The 20,724-nt window shown below is 43.8% G+C and overlaps 5 protein-coding genes across 8 annotated transcripts; 2 read left to right on the forward strand and 3 right to left on the reverse strand.

Moving 5' to 3' along the window:
• The first annotated feature begins 1 nt into the window (after position 1).
• LOC108086704 lies at positions 2-709 on the forward strand. 2 transcript variants are annotated; one of them, XM_017183708.1, is made up of 2 exons: positions 2-118; positions 163-709. In XM_017183708.1, the coding sequence occupies exons 1-2, from the start codon at positions 74-76 to the stop codon at positions 490-492; spliced, it is 375 nt and encodes a 124-aa protein (XP_017039197.1). In that variant the 5' UTR covers positions 2-73; the 3' UTR covers positions 493-709. The 2 variants fall into 2 exon arrangements, with proteins under 2 accessions (XP_017039197.1, XP_017039198.1); XM_017183709.1 differs by having other exon boundaries at positions 7-118; positions 175-709.
• Positions 520-11,807, reverse strand: LOC108086703 (diuretic hormone receptor). Of its 3 annotated transcripts, none has more exons than XM_017183702.2 (12): positions 11,449-11,807; positions 4,680-5,094; positions 2,759-2,876; positions 2,502-2,703; positions 2,350-2,446; positions 2,202-2,295; positions 1,986-2,146; positions 1,815-1,925; positions 1,560-1,745; positions 1,375-1,499; positions 1,120-1,170; positions 520-616 (listed from the first exon to the last, which is right to left on the reverse strand). In XM_017183702.2, exons 2-12 carry the CDS (start codon positions 4,896-4,898, stop codon positions 520-522), a joined length of 1,461 nt encoding a protein of 486 aa, XP_017039191.1. In that variant the 5' UTR covers positions 4,899-5,094; positions 11,449-11,807. The 3 variants fall into 3 exon arrangements, with proteins under 3 accessions (XP_017039191.1, XP_043063946.1, XP_043063947.1); XM_043208012.1 differs by lacking the exon at positions 520-616 and adding an exon at positions 677-856; XM_043208011.1 differs by lacking the exon at positions 1,120-1,170.
• Positions 11,808-12,314: 507 nt separating this feature from the next.
• On the reverse strand, positions 12,315-14,469 carry LOC108086648 (endothelin-converting enzyme 2). Its single transcript, XM_017183626.2, has one exon. It carries the CDS (start codon positions 14,428-14,430, stop codon positions 12,538-12,540), a length of 1,893 nt encoding a protein of 630 aa, XP_017039115.1. The 5' UTR covers positions 14,431-14,469; the 3' UTR covers positions 12,315-12,537.
• Positions 14,470-14,617: 148 nt separating this feature from the next.
• On the reverse strand, positions 14,618-17,740 carry LOC108086752 (25S rRNA (cytosine-C(5))-methyltransferase nop2). The gene is given in 4 exon segments (XM_017183791.2): positions 14,618-16,419; positions 16,479-17,416; positions 17,419-17,490; positions 17,555-17,740. Coding segments are annotated over 4 exon segments (2,709 nt in total). The 5' UTR covers positions 17,652-17,740; the 3' UTR covers positions 14,618-14,817.
• Positions 17,741-18,268: 528 nt separating this feature from the next.
• On the forward strand, positions 18,269-20,724 carry LOC108086718 (augmin complex subunit dgt5). The gene is made up of 5 exons (XM_017183738.2): positions 18,269-18,414; positions 18,481-18,758; positions 18,812-20,033; positions 20,101-20,288; positions 20,350-20,724. The coding sequence occupies exons 1-5, from the start codon at positions 18,320-18,322 to the stop codon at positions 20,619-20,621; spliced, it is 2,055 nt and encodes a 684-aa protein (XP_017039227.1). The 5' UTR covers positions 18,269-18,319; the 3' UTR covers positions 20,622-20,724.

The raw sequence follows: 20,724 nt of genomic DNA on the forward strand, positions 1-20,724 counted from the left end.
TGACATCTTCTTTTTATACCTTTTGGCTATGGTTTTTATATCTTTTTGATACAGAAGCTCCGGAACAAAGTTCATGAGGAAATGTGAGACTTTTGAACTGTTGTTACTGATTCTAGTGGTAAGTTGTGATGCACCTTGAATTTGCCAATCCCACTTATCCAGCTTCTACTTCAGTTAAGAATGCAAATCAGCCAGGAAAGGCCTACGTCAACAAGAGTTCAGATGCAAATGCAGCAGGATCATTCCTCCACCGTCATCCGGAGAATACCTCGCTCCAATGATCCTGGACTGGAACTCAAGATATTCCATGCTCCCTGCGAGTTCGATCTGATCAGATACACATCGATTAACTACTTCCCGAGTCATTGCCTGCCCGTCTACAACAAGCGCCATGTGAACGAGGATTGGTATGGTTTGTACCGCACCTACGACACCGAGGGCTTTGTTTTCGGGCAGTTTTATGAGCGGCTCATGCGACACGAATTGGACTAAATAAATGCCAGTTAAAAACAATGAAACCTAAACAAAGTCTGTGATATCGATGCTGTGGTAGCGTTGCAGAGATCCCAATCGCGTGTGCGGCGAAGGACGCAGGCAGATCACACACTCCTCCGTGCTGAAAATCAATTGCAATTAGTCGTAGGGAACTCCAAGAACGAAAACTAAAAACCTTGCATCCGTTTATAAAAAATATAATACTTTAATCTGAGCTCTTATGTTGTAAACTATCATGCAATACTTAAGGACAAAAGGATATGGTCTACATGTATGTGGGGGAAATCTCTGTGTCGTATACATATTTGTGTGTGGTGTTCATTCATAGTGTCCGGTGGGTACAGGACTTGTTGATGTCAGTCTACAAAAAAACGATAAGCAGAAAAGAGGAAACCCCAAATCAGAAACACGAAAATAAATTGATAAAAACAAATAAGAAGAAAACAGATCATGCAGAAAACGTTTAAAACCCGATAAATCCAAAAGGTGCAGAGTTTTGGAAAGTATTTAGATGTGTTAGTATTTAAAGCGAAACGGTTTCAATTTAGTTTTGGGATTAGTTTTTGAAAGTAGCGTTTTTAAAGAGAGAGAAAAAGCATATACATGAGCATTGCGTATACGCACCGTAGACTTTCGGTTCGCGATCTCAGCGAGTAGTCTTTTGAGGCGCGATGCCTGAAATGGAAATTAATTGGTTAAGTGACAACAACGACGACAACAGCGAACAACTACATTGGCAGCCAATAGCCACATCAAATAGTGCAAAGTGTACAGTAAAGCCAATATGTCAATAGCCGGGGTTATAAAGTCCAACAACAACAATGCGTTAGAATGCCAAATGAGTGCGGGTGCTCCTCGAATGATTCTTGTTTAGCCCACCTGCGATTCTTGATGGAACTGTTCCGGTGGATATTCCTGCTCTCGCGCCATCGGGTGAAACGATGCCTCAGCGTTTGACGTACTTCGGAGTTTAGGAAACAGTAGAAAAGCGCTACGAAGAAGCCCTACAAAAGGATTTTCAATTAATTCAAAGCAAAGGGGAATTAATGGAGGTGCGAACATGCCTGTGTGCTGATGAGGAAGGCTCTTATGGCCTCGAAGAGATTACGGCTGATGCCCTGTTCCGGTCCGGTTAAGACCAACAGATAAGTGATCCCGAAAAGAGGTATCAGCACCAGCAGAGCCTTCGAGGCCTTATAATACTGCCGCGTTTCCAGGGTGTGGGCAGAACGCAATTTAGTGATGAGCACCTATAAGGTAAAATATATAAACAATAATTAAGAGAAAGTAATATAGATTTAAATCAAGCAAGAACTCACCCACATGATGCGTATGAGAAATACTAAATTCACCAGCAAAGCCAGTGAGGCAGGTCCCTTGAAAATCCAGTCAATATGAGATTCACGCATCCAAGCACAATCAATGTCCAGCTTTAACAAAAATTACACAAAGGTTACTAAGTAGTCCTTACTCAAGGACAAAGGACCTACCCCATTGAAGTGCTCGTTTTCGAGGTGTGGAGCAAATGCCTTGGCAATGGACCACACCAAAATGCATAAAGCTGGACAGCCCCAGCCTATCAAAGCGTAGGTAATAAAGCTAATGTTATCACTGGAGAATGTTTGCACCACCAAAGTGTACAGATAGAGACCTATAAAAAGCCGATGATAATAATTCAACTCAAAGGGAGCCGCCTTTGAACTCACCCTCCACAAACATCCAGAAAAAGTTTGTTAAATAAAAGTATTGGAACATGATGACCAGCGTTATGCAGCCAGCCTGACTAGACTCTGTGGTAATCTGGGCGAATAATTAATTAGGGAAATGAGAAATGTACTTCTGGAAAAAACCTACCACTTGCAGAAACAAAGTGAGAATCCACAGGAGGGCTGAAGTGATGTAGGTGAGGAATAGATTCGCATGAATGGTGTTTCGCAGGCAACGCAGATCTCTAGAGATTTTTTAATTTTAAATTTAAGGAAATTATTTATGGTGGGAATGCTTACTTAAAGCTGAGGAATATGATGAGGCCCACCACCAAGGTGGCAAAGCTTAGGAAGTAACCACAGGCATATATTATTGCCGGCAGTTCGACATTGGGTGAGAAATCTGGCACTACGGGTATGGAACCAGAGTTCTGATGACAACGATCGTAGTCCGAGTAGTGGTCCCACGTTCCGTTTGGAAAGCAAAAGCGAGTGGCATTTTCTAAAGATAAACAAATAAATTATTTTATGTACATCATCGATTCTCAAATGCAAACCTGTGGTGTCGTAGTGAACGCCCTTGAATTCCTCGAAACAGGGCAAAACTGCCAGGCTGCCGGCATTTGTTCGCGGCCAACACAGCACCGAATCAAACGAGCTGGGACATTGTAAAATCTGTAAAAACAACAACCGATTTCGGGGCTATGAATATACAAAGATTGGCAAAGAAAACATAGTTTAGGAAACCTTGGGTAAACATTTACAAGCATTTAGCGCTGATGCCGCAGAGTAATTAAGTTTCCCTTCTATAAACGAACCTGACCTAACCTACAACTCATTTATCCAGAGTACGGGAGATTTATTAGCCGAATCTGACACAATAGCTCGATGCCTTCATTTCTGGTCGTGAAATTTTATGGGCCTGACGCATGACGTATGAATGTGTAGTAGAATTTGCTTTAATCAATTGAGTTTCCAAATTCTATACACACTCACACGGCGTGGGCAATCTATTGGTATATTCCCGAAAAAAATCACCAGCGGGATGGCTATCGCTTTATTTATATATTTGCAATGGCGTGCTAAACAATTTCATACAGACGGATATACAAAGTATATAATAATGTTAAGTATACGACCGGGCGATTGTTTACCCAGTCTAGTTCGTACCGCCAAATTAATCGCCGCAGGTGAAATGCTGGCGCTGTTAGAAACAGAGCTTCCATTGATATTTTTATTGACCTTATCAGGTGACGGCGACAAACCTGAGACTCATCGAAGAATTTTGCGTAGCAGACTGTCAATTCTTTTATGGCTTCCACTGATAAGCTAAAGCTCTTGTGACATCTAATGCGATCGGACTTAGCCACGCGACAAACTGGGCTGTCAACGAATAAGCCAAACACGACTGGGAACTCCGCCAATATTTGCACTTCTGATTTTCATTCATTAGGCTCTTCGTTTGGTCACAATCATGAGATATATTTTATGACATTTCCAAAGAATAACGCCCTTGGATTTCAGTGTCTCCCCGCTTTCAGCATGCATTCGAGGTAAACAAAAGCGCCCGAATATAGTCTCAAGTGGGTTTCCTTGGGACTCGTTTTGTTTACAGTCGAGAGGAATACATAAATAAATATCTGCTGCATTTTCCGGAAATAAAATGCAGCTATAATATTTTCAAAAAAATGAATCTGAAAGCTATCGGCAGTTGCCTGAATTTCCATATTTAACTTACAATTGGGAAGGCTGACAGACAGGCGGATGGATTGATGGCAATTAATTTCGGGAGGAAGATGGATCAATTAGCGAGTACAATTAATTGTGGAATTCTCAATGGGCCAATAAAAAAATCATTTCTCAAGCAATGGCCTGGCCTGTTTCCTATTTTAATTGCAATAAAAAATGTGGCTTATTCATTTAAAGATAATTAATGGCCAAGTAAAGAAATATTTATAGGCTGGCTTGTTTCCTATTTTAATTGCTATAAAAATATGTGGAATTCTTATTTTAAAAGTATGAATATTTTTATATAGGTATATATAAAAATTTTTAATTTTAATTTGTACAGACCCTTTAGCTTAAATATATTTTCTGGTGAACTAATCATTGAGTCAGAAGAATATATACGTTTTTCGATATAATTAGGTTGAAACACTTTATTATTTGGATTCAAAATCAATTACTCTTTGAATACCTCAATTTCGTCAAATGAATATTTACTTTTTTACATGCATGCATTAATGGATCAATTGTGTGGAAAACCAGCTTGAGCAGCCAATCGATCTATAAACTAATACATTTCATGGTTTAGTGGGCGTTAAATTACCGAGTTGCTGTATTGACACGCATGGCGATGGCTAATTAGTGCCACATATTCCAGTGACAAAACGAGTGGAGTACTCGGGAGTTTGGTGCCTCGTGAGAGGGGGCTAAAGCACTATTCCCGCCCATCCCCGAATCGCAGGATCCACTCACCCGCTTGCCACCAGCTGTTTGTGCCTCCAGGTCCGCCTGCTCCTGACACAGTTGCGTTCGGTTCTGCAGCGCCCCACTGGGCGGCTGGTGGGCGCCAATTAGGGCGCTGGCCCGCTGCAGTATGTCCATCGAGAAGTTGGCGATGACCTTGGCCAGGTCCTCCTCACGCGAGACGTCATCCAGGCTGTCGACCAGGGCCCTCAAATCGTCGTCCGCCATTTAGAGAGGATGTGGGGAGTGTGGGAGTGTGAGTGAAACCTGGGATCCGAACTTTTAATGGGTCCTCGCCCGATGAGCGATGGTGCAATATGGATGACAGCAGGAACCTGTCAGCGAGGCGTCTCCGCTCCTGAACTCTGGCACTCCGCGGACACACTTTCTCTCTCTCCGCCGTGCGATGCGCAATCAAGCGAATCTGCGCAAATAAGCCGAGTGTGGGTGCAAAAAGGAAAGAAATGAATACTTCTTATCAGTTAAAGTAAAGAGTCTTCGCCTCCCCAAAAAAACACAACAGAATCAAATAACCCAGAAGAGCTAAGAAGCCCCAAGAACCCAAGAAGCGCCTCCGTTTGCTCATATAGAGATATAGATATGCTATATATTATAAAAACCATTTATTTGCTTGCTGGTTAAATATTCCGGTTGCCATGACTCAACAGAATATCCAGCAGAAGGCCAAACTCAGGGGTTCAAAATGTGTTGATTGAGGGAAATAAATAAAGCATCCTATATGCTTGCTAAATAGTGGATCATTCACGGAAAAACACTCTTCATTTCCCCGAAGGTGAGTTGTTTTCTTCTTTTATGCTTGGCGTATACAAATCATAAAAAATCTGTTCAAATAAAACATGAGAACAGAGAATCACGTGCCTTTTTGGGCTCGGTATATGGGAGTGGGTTTCAGATTAAATGTAGATAACTACAGCACAATCTTTATGGACAGCGAGTGGGTTTTGGGTTTTGATGGCAATCCAAAAGGGCGGGAGCGAAGTGAAACACTTTTCCACGGCAAAAAACCTCGTAATTGAACGGTTTATATGGCACACGTACTGAAAATCGTTCCAGACCGTCTGTCATTATATATTTGGGCCGCACTCCCCGATCGATTCTGGGGTCGTCGGGCCATTAGAACCCCATTAGGTGCAATAATTCTTGCACGCTCGATAATATTTACTGTAAGCTGTTGTAATGGAGATTGCACGGCAGAGATAAACATTCCGATTCGCACGGGTGAGAACGGGTTTTGAATAATACCATACTATAGTACGGGGTAGCTAGCTAGGAAGTTAATTGGACGCGATGCAGTTGATAATACGGGAGGTTATCGAGCAATTACCTTATGATTACTTTAATTGAAAGGCAGAACTTTAAGCAATTTAAACTTTGGCAGCCACTGGGGGTAATTACTTTATGGAACGCATAAAAACTCCGGTCACGCATTAACATTACATTCAACAATTAAGCAGGAAAGTAATTAAACTAGTCCGACGGCCGTAACTTTATCTGTTAATTGTGGCAGGGGATTCTGTGACAGATGTGTAAGCCGGCTGCATGTGCGTTTCCACCTGGCAACGTGCTCTCCATCTGCCGAGCACTCCGCTCCGGTGGGTAGAGATTTCCTGCTCCTCACAGTGATTAAAACAAAGAGTGTCAAGTTATTTATTAATGAACAAACACCATGGCAGCGAGCTGCTCCCCGGGTCGCCGACTCATCACATCTCATCTCGTCTCGTCTCACGCACATAGCTTTAACCGCTTTAACTGCTGGAAGCCGTGGCTTTGTCACAGTGTCAACTGGTGGAGGGGAAAAGAGATTGGGGGCACTACATATTATGCGGGCTATATCTGCGAATGTCAGGGTTCGCTGTGCAGCTGAGTGGGGCATCTTGGTCATGTCCGACCTGCTGCTAATTACGCCCTATAAATAGCCAACAGTCACTTTGATCTCTGGAACGGGGTAGGAAATACCAGCTGCACCTGCAACACGTTGCCAGCCGCGGAATCCGCCAAAACAATTCCACCTGGGAGCTTATCCTCCGCCTTTCATTCTTATTTTCCTTGCTCGCATCTTTCGCATTCCTTTTTGTACATTTAAATTTCTTAAAGATGGGGAAGTTATGAAATTAATATTCTTGCCTTTTTGACCTATTAAACATGTAATTTCATCTGTGTATATTTATAATTGGAAAAGTTTTCAAACTGGGGTATATATAGAATTAAATATAATATAGAATATTCATAATTTAATGAGGTCTTGGGGGCGATATTTATGGAAAGTCTAAATCTGTTCATGGGAAGATTTCGAGCTTGTTTAAACATTTCAAAATTTGCTGATTTCTTGGAATGAAAGGCGTCATACTATTAATATACAACTTATGGATTCTTTTAATAAAAGCATTTAGGCGGGACTCGCATCAGTTTTTTGTTTGTGTGTAAGAATTCAATTAAAATGAAAGCAGATCCTGGGGACGACCCTTCGACCTTAACCTCCCGATTGCGGCAAAACCTTCCCTGCTCCATCCCGCTTCATTTTCAGTGTGCAAATATTTGACTTCAATCCCGAAATGGCCAACCATCTGGCATAGAAGTCGTCATGCCACAATCTTAAGCTCCCCATCCGAAAAAAGAGGCAGCGATTTATTTATGAGCATGGCAAACAAGCGCATTATTTGGACGAGCGCGTGCTTGTGGTTATCACCATGATGATGATCATCACCAAGATCATCGCAATCGCAATCATCAGCATCCGTGTCATTTGGAGCCAATGTAGGGCGACTAATCTGGCCTTAAATGCGCCACAATGAGATGCCCAGCGGCCAAATAAACATTTCAACTGTTTGACCAATGTAAATAATAACAGCGGCCAGTCAGTTTCGGCCAAAATGGTGGGCAAGTCTCGCTTGCCGCTGGTGCGCTGGTGCAACAGGGCGTATGCCCAATATTCGCTGACCACTGCACACTGCCCTCCAGTTTGCTGCTCTACTGCTGCTCCGATGATTTATGGAGTGTCAAAACAAATGAAAATTAATTGGCAATCGGCATGTGGGCAATAGAACGGCTAACGAAGACGGACATGCAATCCAAAACATGCGCGTTAGGCCAACAAAGTCAACCGATTAATAACGAAACCATTTCAATGAAGAGCAGGAATGTTGAGATACAAAATTCTCATTCTTATGATAACCGTGGAAGGGCAACAAGTCATATATAAATATTATTTGGAAATGAGTAGCAAAAAGCTGTACCGGAACTGAATGTGTAATAAAACATAGGAGCCTTAATTATATACATTTTGTCAGAAAACATATTTCCTAAAGGGAAAGCAGAATAAACAATACAACCTGCACATGTTTCTTAATGTGACATAAACCCAGTGAAATATAAATGCTTCCCATTAAGCATCATATGTGCATAAATTTTATCTACAAATGAATAATGAAATCATTGCCCTGAAATTAGGGAGGATGTTTCAGCATAATTAGATATTACACCGAAAGAAGGAAAGCATATACATTATTCTTTTTTGAAATTAGAATTAAATAATTAGAATTTTTCTACTGATATTATTTGGTCAAGTGGACATGGTATAGTTCATGCACCAAATGAAAACCCAATGGGAAACTTAATAGTTTCGCACCAAGTATTAATTATTTCCCTCCAGTGCAAAGTGATGTTATCTTAAAACCAATTAAAAGACTTTAAGCCAGTGCCAAATGACAGAGGCGCTGCGTGATAAAAACCACGTAAATGAAATGTACTGAAAAACACGAAGAGTAATAAAAATTATAGGCCAGCAGGAAGGCAGAAGCTTTATGAATGAACGAGCCCGCCCAGCGAAGCGTGTTGAAGTCAAAAGCCAGCGACGGCGTCAGCTGGCGTCCAAATCAAATCGAACCGAATCGAATCGAATGGAATCGCATCGCATCGCACTGTCGAGTCGGGGCGAATTAAATCGAACCCAATGGAATGGCAGGCGCAGTCAGGCGCTATCATATCGATATTTATGGTTTTGGCCGGTCAAAAGCAAATAAATAGACGGATGCCAGGCATCGTCATACGCTTCGTCATCTCATCCTTATCCTCTTGACCATCACCCCGTGAAACACGGCATTCTGGGGCTGGGGCCGGGCAAAAAACACACAGCACAAACACAGACACCCACACTCGGACACGGGGAAAGTTTACAAATTAAAAGAAACTGGAAACAAAACGAAGCACAGCCAGCGAAAGAGAGGAGAAAAGCGAGATCTGGGGGCACATGGCGTATGAGCAATGGGGACCGATATCCAGCATACGCCGCGTTGCCAGACGACTTCATTTCATATGCTTACTAATTTTATTGGCTTACAACGGCATAACAAATTCTCAAGATGCTTTGAACTCGCAGCTTAAGATTTGCACGAGGGGTCGGTGTGGAGCCGTAAAGTTGTTTTATGCCCTACCCAAACAGAAAGTTGAATAAAGTCGGAATAAAACAAAAATATTTCCCTTTTCATTTGCAATTTTCGCACAAGTTTGGCAACAGAGCTGAGGGCATTTTATTGCCTGTTGCATGGCAGGTAAAGTGGAGTGTGTGGATCGAGGAGGAGCAGGAGCCATGGAGATGGCAGACCCATAAACGTGCATAATAATGCCACCCACCCACAGACACCCGCTCAGATCCATAAACATGATGTAATTTTAAAATTTCATGAGTTCATGTTAAGTTTGCTTTATCTGTTTTATGGCAGCAGCGCCAGGGGCACTCGATGCAAAAGGGGTAGCTAGATAAAGGAACAGGTAGACTGGCAGCCAACATCCAACAGCCAGCAGCCAGCATCATGGAGAGCCAACTACGAGCAGCTGCTATAAGAGCAATCAATACTTATTAGAAAATTCAATTAGCTAACTGCGGGAGGGAGAAAAACGCTCTGCAAACAGTGGCTTTTAGCAAGGAAACATAGAGAAAAATGTCTGAACAATAATCGTCCATTTGCATATTAAAATAACCAGCACTATGCGGTCACCATAGTATGAAGAGTAAAATAAAAAAGTTGCTCATTATGTATTATATAAAGCATAACATTTTCTTGTATAAATTCAAGCTATAAAACAAACCCTTTTTTTGTTTATGTACTCTTCATATAACAGATATGATATCTATGTATATGGCTGCAAATATGACCTAATATTCGATACTGAACAATCTGTAAAATGATAAAGATTTGGTTTGGTAGACAAACAGCTAATACCAATCAAAATCTATTTGAATTCGATACTATCATGTTTTGTTCCCGTGTAGAGGTGTTTGACAAGCGAGAGAAATGGGGGAATTGTACGCAAAGGGCAAACGAACAAAGTCAGCCACTCCAAACACGCAAAATGCATTTGGAGTTAGTATATCGAACAAAAGGCACTCGAATTTGGCGCACTTACACTCGAAAGCCATTTGCTAATTTAAGCCCACCCCCCGAAAATGTTTTCCCGCACTTACATTTCCCCCTTTTGTTTCGCCTTCTTACAATCGAGTATAATTAAATTTTCGTATTTACTTAACAATTCATACTCGAGCGTCGCAAACAATTTCGCTCTGCTGAGTCCCGAACCCAGACGGCGTTTTTATTCCCTGTTTACCTTTTGGGGGACCGAGCGCAGGCGACCTAATGAATCGGGGAGTGCATGTGGAACTGGCGAATATAAAGGGTGAATTTTACAAATGTTTATCTTTGCTAAATATTAACAACACGTTGTGGGCGGGGAGGAGCATGGTGCCGATCTGAAATATGCATGAGAGCTGAATTTTGCAATGCAGTTCAGAGAAGGCAAGAGGATGCCCATCCTGCCGGATAAGAATTAATTAAAAAATCCCACTGCAGGATGCAGGAAGCCGAGAGTTAAGCGAGAGAGGAGGGTTAACGTAACAGAACAGGACATGATGTCCCCAAGCACCTCGGGGCCCTCTCTGTCCGGATAAAACGAGCCGTAAACATGCAAATGGAGCACAAACATTTGCATATATGAGATAAAATCCAGAAAAGGCACAAACTAAAAAAACTGTAATCCTATACAGATGAAACAAGAATCTCTGGCTAAGCTAACTTGCTATACTTAAAAAAAATAAGTTTATTAAGTTACCAATTACCTTTCAAAAATTCTTTGAATTTAATTTTTAAATCATACCAATGATTATAACTTTGTTTAAATCAAAACTTTCTGTTTGGTATATGATTTTACAGATAAACAATAACAATAAGTTACAATAATAATAGTTAAATAAACCGAAATATTTAACAAATAAAAACTAGTTAATAAATTGAAAGATATGCAAATTAAAGTTTTTTCTGTGTATCATCAAAACATGTATATATTATTCCCTTTGCACCGCCGCCCGCCCCCTTTCACCTTGGTAATTTGTTTTCGCCTTTTGTGAAGCTGGCAGTGGATAATCCGACGGCCATTGAGTCTAATCAGACGTTTATTCTTCAATTTAAAGTCTATTTGCGGACTTTTCCATTGTTTGCTAATGGGAGCAAGCTGCTAAGTGATCATCGCCACTTGGATTTTAATTCGGCTATGGGTTTGAATTCGGAACCAGTGCGCCACCCCGTGGCGTTTTGGGAATGTTTTTATGGCCCGGCAGCCCGGTATTTGCCTAATTCGTTATGCACCGGCCGAGGAATCTGATCTTTTGGGGATGTTTGGTATCTTTCTGGGGGTCAGGGTCTCAGGGTCTCACGCTCCATCGAACTAACTGGCGAATTCTCGCATTAGCACCCCTCGTCGCACTCACATGGGGTTTTCTTTTTGTTTTTTTGCACCTCTTTTCTTGCTCGAAGCTTTAAACGTTTATCGCCTTTTTATCATTATCATTTATTTGTTTGCATTACTTAACACACACGCACGATCGCGGAATGACACATTTTATTTAGAATCTCGGGAACACGTTTAAATTTAGACGGCAACGGAACACTTCCCGAATGAAAAAAAGAAACCGCAAGACGTAAAACAAATCTAAGCCTGCGGCGCTTGTCGTGTTTTTTGGAGGCTGCGCTCTATTCGAGATGGGCGAGATTATCGGTGGAGCATCGGCCGGTCAAGATTACGGGCAATCCAATTGAAGCAGCGCGGCACACGCGTCCAAAGGCGGCCAAAGACAGCGCCAAACTGCGGCCAACGGGGCGGATGAAAATGCGAGCTTTGAGGAAAAGCACACCCACACAACAGTACAATAGCGCCCACACACCGACACTACAACAATGCAGGATACAACACCAGTTGAAGTCAACTACCGCAACAAGTTGAAAAGCTCTGTGGGCAAAGAGAGAGCGGATGGGAGAGCGAAAAGCTCGCGGTGAGACCGGCATTTTTTGCGGTATTTGCATTCAATTGACGATTGCAGCGATTGTCGTTGCGATTTTGATTCGGTCTGCAATTGACACTCAAGTTGAATGGGCCGCCGAATGGGTTTTGTCCACTTTAAACAGGAATAAGACGTTTAATACCCAAGGGTTGGGAAAACGATTTTAGATGGTTTTTAAACTGGTAGTACTATCTGGTTCAAAGAGTAAGCAGATTTTATTTGAATCCAGAAATTATATAGGGTGAATTAACAAAATCTGTAGAGTAGAGAATATTTAAAGTAAATATTTAATGTCCTAAAGTTTAATTTACTAATTTATTCAAAGCAAAGATCGTAGGAAAATAAAATTTTAATTACATTAAAATAACTTTCTTATTAGTTTTAGAATACCTTTCAAGTAAGTCGGCTTAAAAAAAACTTTTGGATGAAATCGAACACATCTGTATTTGGAGGATTTCATATTTTATCATCATGTATTTTCAGATACATTTAATGGTTATGGGTGCACATTTTCATTTCTTAGTAACCTGATGCGCTCTCCTCCCGCGGACGCCACATTTCGCAGACGGACGACTGGCTCGTCTGGCACTTAAAGTCGTATGCAAATTGACGCAAATTGCCAACGCTCACGTTCACACGCTCATCATCTCGATCGTGAGCGATCACCGGTGGCAGGGACCCGCAGAAGAATTGGGCATAGCTGAGGTGAAACAGTTGGGGTGCCGTAAACTCCGACTCGAAAGCATACGGACGGTACTCAAACTTCCGGGAATCATGGTCCAATCCAAAGAAAGAATCATAGGCCAACTGCAGACCATTAAGGTCAGCCAGTCGTTCCTTTAGGGAAACAGCAGGTTTTCCCTCCGCACACTTGATTGCATCTCTAAATGCTTGCGATTCTCGGATTTCCAAGCCCACAGGTGACTCATTTCCGAGGGCATCAAATAGTATGCCCTCCTGTTCGAAGGCGTGGTTCATCTCGTGGCCCAAAACTGCTCCCAAAAGACTCCCCTGGAAAATGGAATGCTGCCGGTGATCAAACAAAGGCCATTGTAAAAATTCCATAGGCACGGTAATGGTGTTCCTTTCGTTTTCATAAAAGGGAGAAGTTCGTGCCTTCAGCACATTATCGTTGACGTAGTACCGCTGCATATCCAGTCTAGAACCAGGTTTTAAAAGTACCTGATGCTGGAGACGAGTGCGTAGAGCCAAAACTTGAATTAGGTTTCCCATGAAACTTGAGTCTGTGAAATTAGCGCTCTCGTAGTGGGTGTTATAGAAATCTGGCGACTTTTCCTCTGGTAAATTTCCTACTTTAAGCCGAATGCCAGCCAATTTATCTCTTACGTAGGTTAACTGATGTGGCGCAAGCTGCAAACGATTGCCACTCAAGTATTTTCCAAAGGTGGCTTTTAGACTTCCCAAGATCTCTTGAAGCCGTCGGTTGTCCTGTTCCCGATTCTGGTACACAAATCGGTCGTAGATATAATTTACACCTAGGGGTAGAAAGGCACGCATGTGGTGGATGCAGGTCCTTGAATTCCGAACTCTAGGTTCCGATTCCATAATCAAAACCAAGTGGCGCACTCGAAGATACATATCTGTAACATTGCTGTCGAGATTCTTTAAAAGTTGAATGACTTCCCTTAGATATTCCACATCACTGACCTCAAAAAGCAGGTGATCCAAGGTTTTCATTGTATGAGGCTCACCCAACAGATTATCAAAAACTAAATCCCACTGAAAATTAGGTAATTGCTCTTTGATTTCGTTGTAACGCCAAGTATATACAACTGGATTCTCCACGCTGTGATCACCCCGCAACTGTTGCAATTTATTTACCAATTGGATCATTTCATTCTTATACTCCCAATTATATAAATTAAGGAGCTCCAATGCCCGCATTTCACTATATTTTGCACTCGCATCGGGCATCTTTATCTGAATAACCAAACGGGTGGAATCATTTGTGGCCACATCAACGCGCTCATCAAAAAATACGCCGTTTAAGCCGTGCTGAAGAAACTTGTCCGTTTCTACCGCCCATTGCAATAATTCTGGAGAAGGACTGCTTACGATTAATTTTCGCTTATCCTCCGTGCAGGCTTTGTAATATGATCGCATCTGATTAATTAGTAGCGGTGCCTCAGGGTCGTTTGCTCCCAAGTTGCTCTCCATGAATTCCACCATGGCACTGGCAAACTGATCCTCAACCCATTCGAAGTTATCAACATATTTTGATGCATTTTCAAAACCGCCGCAGGCAAAATTCCAGAAATTCGTACACGGCGATGATGTTCGATTTAGATTCTTGTGAATCTGATTGGCCGTGGCAATGTTTATATCCACCTCCGCTTGGATGAAAACCAATGATGCCAGCAGACAAAAACACAGCGCGAGTAAACCTCCCATGTTGTTCGCTCAATTAGTACTGAAAAAAAAATATTAATCGCAAATCATCTCATCGGCTGAGCTTAAACACCTTTGATCTGGCTTAAAAGCTTCGGTTCTGGAATTGATAAGTCGGTCAATGCAACAAAAAGCTTCTCAGCTGAAATGTGGATTTATTTTCCCGCTTACCCGAAATATCAGCAACCAATTAAACTCGGATAAACCCGCCTAGTGACTACATTAGTCCGAGCTTAGCGTTTATTGAATCTGATCGTTAATTACAGCACTGTTGTAGTTCAATCGATAATTCTTAGCTAAGACAGTTCTCAATATAAAACAGGTAATCGGGTCGGGACTACCCCAACTATATGGCTTACTCTACACTTAACCAAACTGGATCTTAAGGGTTCACTTCTTGAACTTTTGCTTCTTTCCCGCATTCCCTCCCGCTTTCGACTTTTTCAGCTGGCCGATCTGCTTGGATTTTTGCTTTAGCTTGTTTTGCTTTTTAATGGGCTTGCCCTCCAGAACGGGCACATCATCTATATCCACTCTTGGTGCCTTGGCCAATTTGGATGCCTTGGCCTTTGCTGGCTGTTCTACCTTTGCCTGGGGTTTCGCTTTGGGTTCCTTTGCCGTTTTCTTGGCAGGTGAACTTGTGCCATTGACTTTTTCCTTTTTGTCCACAGGCTTTGGTGCTGAACCTTTACCATTGACTGCTTGTTCGCCTTTTTTCTTAAATGTTTTGGCACCTGCCTTAGGAGCTGGAGCGTTGCCATTGACTTGAGTCGTCTTCTTATCCGTCGACTTGGAGGATCCCTCGTTTTCATTTGTTTTCTCTTCTGGTACCTGGGAGTTCTTCTCCTTTTTCTGCTGCGGCTTCTCGGGCTTTGGCTTTTTAGGCGCCTTCACGGGCTGCTCAAACACCTTGGCCACATACTTCGTCTTGCTTTCCTCCCGCTTTTTCTTCTTAAGCTCCTTCTCGATTTCGGTGTAACTTGGTTTGCCGGCTCGCTTGCCCAGAAGTTTTCGAGGACCCTTATCCTTCGCCTCCTCGTCTTCATTCTCTTCCGCCGTTTCTGTGGTGGCTGCAGCCTCGATGGCCTCGTCCAGCTGCTTCTCATCCTCCTCCTGTTGCTCCTTGGTAATTGGTATGGTGTTGGAGAACTTCTTCAGCTTGGCAACGTAGAATCCGTCCATGTTGTGGGTGTGCGGATAGTAGCGTTTGGTGAGGTTTAAGCTGGGATGGAACCGATGCTGCCGGAACTTGGTGAAGCCCTCGACGCCAAAGTCAAGGCCAGTGGGCACTAGCTTCACATTTCTCTTCTTTAGCGCGTAATCGATTACCCATTCGTTCTCCTCAGGAAGCACAGAGCAGGTGGAGTAGACAATATAGCCACCGCTCGACGATTTTGCGTCCGTACAATCGATGGCTGTGAGCAGGAGTTTCCTTTGCAGGTTGTAGCACCGCTGAACATCCACTTCCGACTTGGTGGTCTTCACACTGGGATCCTTAGAGACGACGCCAGAGCCTGTGCAAGGAGCATCCAGCAGAACTCGATCAAAGCCAGTCATAATATTCCGGAATTTGGTGCCATCTTCACAGCTAACCACCGCATTTACAATTCCCAGCCGATGGAAATTGGCCACAACGGCCTTGATACGATCCCTGTTGAAATCGTTCGCGAACAGCACACCAGTGTTCTTCATTATGGAGGCGATGTGGGATCCCTTGCCACCAGGGGCAGAGCACATGTCCAGAATGCGTTCGTTCTCCTGCGGGGCGAGTGCCATTACAGGCAGCAGCGAAGAGGCACCCTGGATCATATAGTGACCGGCCAGATACTCTGGAGTGGCACCCAGGGGCACCTGCGAGTTGAAAACCACCAATCCGACCTTAGTCCACTTGCCCAGGGGATCCAAATTGACGCCACGATTGATTAGAGCACCAGCTAATTCCCGACGACGCGTTTTTAGAGTGTTCGTGCGAATGGTTAATGGACGAGCGACCTGAAAAATTCATTTTTTAAGTAACATTCCTGTATCTCATTGTTAAAGGGGGTACTAACCTCTGAGGCCTCCAAATACTCCATGAGCTCAGTCAACGGAAACATGTCCATCAGCTTCTCCATCAAAAACTCATTGTAGCTGTAGTAAAGGCACAGATCCCTGCGCAGCAAATCGATGTACTCCCCGCGGGACCGATCCGGCTGGCGGTACTTTTTAAAGTCCGAAAGGACCAAGCTGACGTCCTTAATGCGCTGCTGCACCTCCTGCAAAGTAAGATCCTTCTCGGTCTCTTCGCCTTCGGTGGGCAGCTGGAAAACATCCTGTCGGTCAACAGTTTCGAGCATTTCTTCGTCAGCAAGCTGCGCTTCCTTGGCCTCGCGCTTTTTCAGCTTCTTGTTGGCGCGCTCGATGGGCAACTTGTCGTCATCATCATCGTCGTCGTCCTCATCATCATCCCCATCGCTTTCTGCTTCGGCCCCATCTTCCTCGCCGGAAATATCAAAGTCATCGTCGGAGTTGACCCCATCGTCATCGGAGAGATCGCCCAGCTTGCCGACTTGGGCGGTGTCATCTTCGGAGTCCTCTTCCTCCTCATCGTCCTCTTCCTCGCCGGACTCTTCTGCTTCCAAGTCATCCTCGCCCTCGGAATCGTCTTCCAGTTCAGCATCAGAGTCCTCCTCCAGCTCCTCATCTTCATCCTCTTCTTCGTCTTCGTCGGACTCAGATTCTGGTTGCTTCACTTGTTTCTGCTGTTTTTTGGGCTTCAGCCAGTCATCGTTGTCATCTGTGAAGCCTTTGGGAGCCTTGGATTTCTGGCTCTTGGGAGCCGGCACCAGTTGGGGCACCTCCTCGTCGGAGGAAGCCTCCTGCTGCTGCTGCTCCACTCGTTCCTCCTCGTTCTCTGGCTCACTATCGCTGTTATAGGCCGTTTTCCGCTTAGCTGGTTGGGGCTGTTTTCCCTTGGCCCGCTTTTCCTGCAGTTTGGCTTTTTGGACTACTTTTTTTGCTCCCGCTTGACGAACCGCTGCTTCTGTCGGTGGGATAGCTTCTTATCGTCTTCCTCTTGGGGAGCTGTTAAACAAATCATTCAAAGTGAACTACTGAAAGATTCCCTTATATTTGTATTGCCGCTTACCAAACGATTGCTTGCGAAATACAGGCGGTCCCTGTTTGCGCGCCTTGCGGCCAGGTCCCTTTTTCGGTTTTTCACTGTATTCCGCCTTGCGTCCCATGTTTTTAACTTAATTTATCCGGTTTTTGGAGCAGAAGTCGAGGAAAACGTGAGCACTTTGATTTTGCTCCACGTGCGCCGCTCAAAAGACAGCGGGTATTTAGCAGCACTGGAAACCAAGAGGCGGATGGCTACAGCTGAGTACTATTTCAGCTAAAAAATAGCTAAACAACATTTCAACCCAAATAATTGTATCATTATTATAGAGACAGTATCACATACAATCTATTATCATAAAATGTTTGTTTAATCATTTATTAAAGTTCCACTAAAAAAAACGGTTTTTTTGTTTAAATAGGAACCGCCAAAAAAAAAGCTAAATAAGCTAGTCCTCCGAATAACCCAGCTGTTTATCAACAAATGCATTTTCCAGCACTCTTCATTATTTCATGAAAGTTATTGCAAGTGTTAATCAATTTAAATAAATTTTAATTATTTTTCGCTGAATATATTAATAAGGCAGGAGTGTTTCCGAAAGATTTAATTTTGTCTCGGCCCTTTAACAAAATATAAATGGGTCGCTAGTTTGAATTTATATTTCCGTTATGAGGACTGCCAACCTGCAGCAGATAGCGATGGGTAGGCAACCCTGTCTGATTTGTTTGTGTTGGTGAATGCCCGGTTTAAACAACTGCGCCCTTTTGCGAAAAAAATAATTTATTGCAAATCATGGCTTACCAGGAGAAAATAGCAGAATTTAAGAACTGGGCCACCGGCCTGGGATGCCCGCCCACTGCTCTACCCGCCGATGATGCGCTGCGAAGGTAAGTTATAGCGGAAAGTAAAAAATCACACAAGAATAAAGCCAAAACTCAAATTCTTCTTAAAAGGATATTTAAGTCCGGCTCTAGTTCGCTTCTGGAACAACTACAATCCCGCATCCAACCGGTGGAATACGTACGCGAGGTGCGCGAGAACCTATTAATTGCCCAAGTGACCCGTCACAAGGACAAAATGGTGCCACTCGCATCCCGGAGTTTTCAGCCACCGGAACTGCAGTGCTACCAAACGATCCAGGAGCTGAAGAAGAAAAAGGAGAAGGCGGGTCAACAATTGGCTGAGTTCAGAAATGAGTTCCAGAAGCTATCCGCCAGCATCAAAACCAAAAGTAAGTACAAAACTCCAATAAGAAACCCTTCTGATCGTGGGAATCCCCTACAGACATTCAAACCATCAGTGCCGAAAACCGAAAGCAACTGCTCGAATCGAAATGCAATATTCTAGAGCTAAAGCTGGAATCCCTTAACAAGAACTACGATCAAGAGCTGAAGAACAAAGCGCAGATCTTGGCCACCACACCTGTAAAGCTTAGTGCTAAGAATGCTAGTGAGGCGCAGGCCACGCGGGCTGTAGAGCAGGCTCTTAAGCAGCTGGAGGCCTTCTACGGAATGTGTGATGAGGGCAATGCAATTCACAGCCTGGCGGATGCAAAGCAGCGCCTGTGGGATGAAATGCGGAGTACCTTTGCTGATATCCCCAACGCCCTGCTTTTTAACGTAATTATGAAGATCAAGGAAGAGCAGCTTCAGCACATAATGCACTTGAACGAAACCAGAGGCAATTGCACCACGGCCAAACCACCACTTAATAACTACGAGGTAAAGCTGTTAAAGACCAAGGCCGATATGCTTGGTATGGCGGCCAAATTCTTTGGAGCCCAAAAGGAGCTTGAACAGAAGGAGGAACGCTTCTGTCAGGACTACAGCGTGTTCGTGGACAAGATGCAAACGAAGGTTTACAGCTTCAACGGCATCAGCTTGGAGGACGAAGAGAGCGCGGACGAGCTGATCAGCGACTATCTTGTCCAGTACAACATGCGCAATTTCAATCGTGCTCAGAACGATTTCCTACGCGAGCAGATTGAGCTACTGCGTGTCGAGTTGGAGGCTGGTGCGAAGCAACTGGAGAACCACGATTTAAAACTGGGCTCTGTGAAGCAGGTGTATGGCGACATCAACGCTAGCATCAATCGCATCCAGCAGGATATGGTTCAGCTGTCCCAGATCAAGGAAAAGGTACTATTTTCGCGAAACATGATGAAGAATCTGCTGGACGACATGCAGGCGGCCACACAGAAGCAGAACGCAAAGTCCCAGCTGATGAGCACCAAGCTGAAGGTCAGCAACATGTCCATGCTTGGGGCGGAAAGCTTCTGCTTGGCCAACGATAGTGTGTTTTCGAGCACAAAGGTTGAGTTCGATGGAAACTGTAGCGCCATGAACTCCACGATGCGTCGAAGCTTCGATAACAAAACTCTGATGCCGGGAGGGGTAGGCTCTAATACTATGGTTGCTTCTGGATCCACTGTACCCGCGCACTTACTGGAACTGAATACCTTTGTAGAAATACCACTGGAGAAGCTGAGCTGCATGCCGCGCTCCTGGTAAATGTACACCTCTTGTGAATGATTACTTTTCCCATTAATCAAGAGCTCGTGTTTTTTCCGGCAGCTCCTTCCTGTTGTCGGCCAATCCGCTCATCGTCGAGGCGCAGGAGCTGGCCTCCACCGTTCAACTGGCGCCCGGCTATTTGCTAACACCCTTCGGCGCTCTGCAGGAAGTCCGTAAACGCATTTTGTGGGCGTCAGCAATTGCCGCACACACGTCTGACTTGAAATTAAATTTGCAGCCGTTAATTGGTAAGCTCAATTCAGACATTTTGTCTCATATCCGCTTGATTGAAAAACGAAATCCCCCAAGTTGACCCGCACGATTTGAGGCTGAAGGCCAATCGACAGCACGAGGAAATTGACCAATTGCTGGACAACCTTATGGCCATCGGCGTGAAGACTCAGTTGCAACTGGAAAAGGCCGAGCGCATCTACCACTTCCTGCTCGAGAATCCTTTGCGTCGCTACGTTCCCCCTAGTAGACGATACAATAATGGAAGCTTTGCGGACTACGAGTCAGAGTTCAATCTCTACTATCGCATGGCCACGAACGGAGGTTCAATCAGGGCACCACCTAATTAACAACCAGCCCAATCGCTCTGTTATTTGTATTATGAATACTTTATCGTTCTCATTTACACATTTTTTAAACTAAATGAAACCCAACCCTTGTTGAAAACTAAAA

This window comes from Drosophila ficusphila, unplaced genomic scaffold (genome assembly GCF_018152265.1).
Source record: "Drosophila ficusphila isolate 14025-0441.05 unplaced genomic scaffold, ASM1815226v1 contig_414, whole genome shotgun sequence".
NCBI lineage: Eukaryota > Metazoa > Arthropoda > Insecta > Diptera > Drosophilidae > Drosophila > Drosophila ficusphila.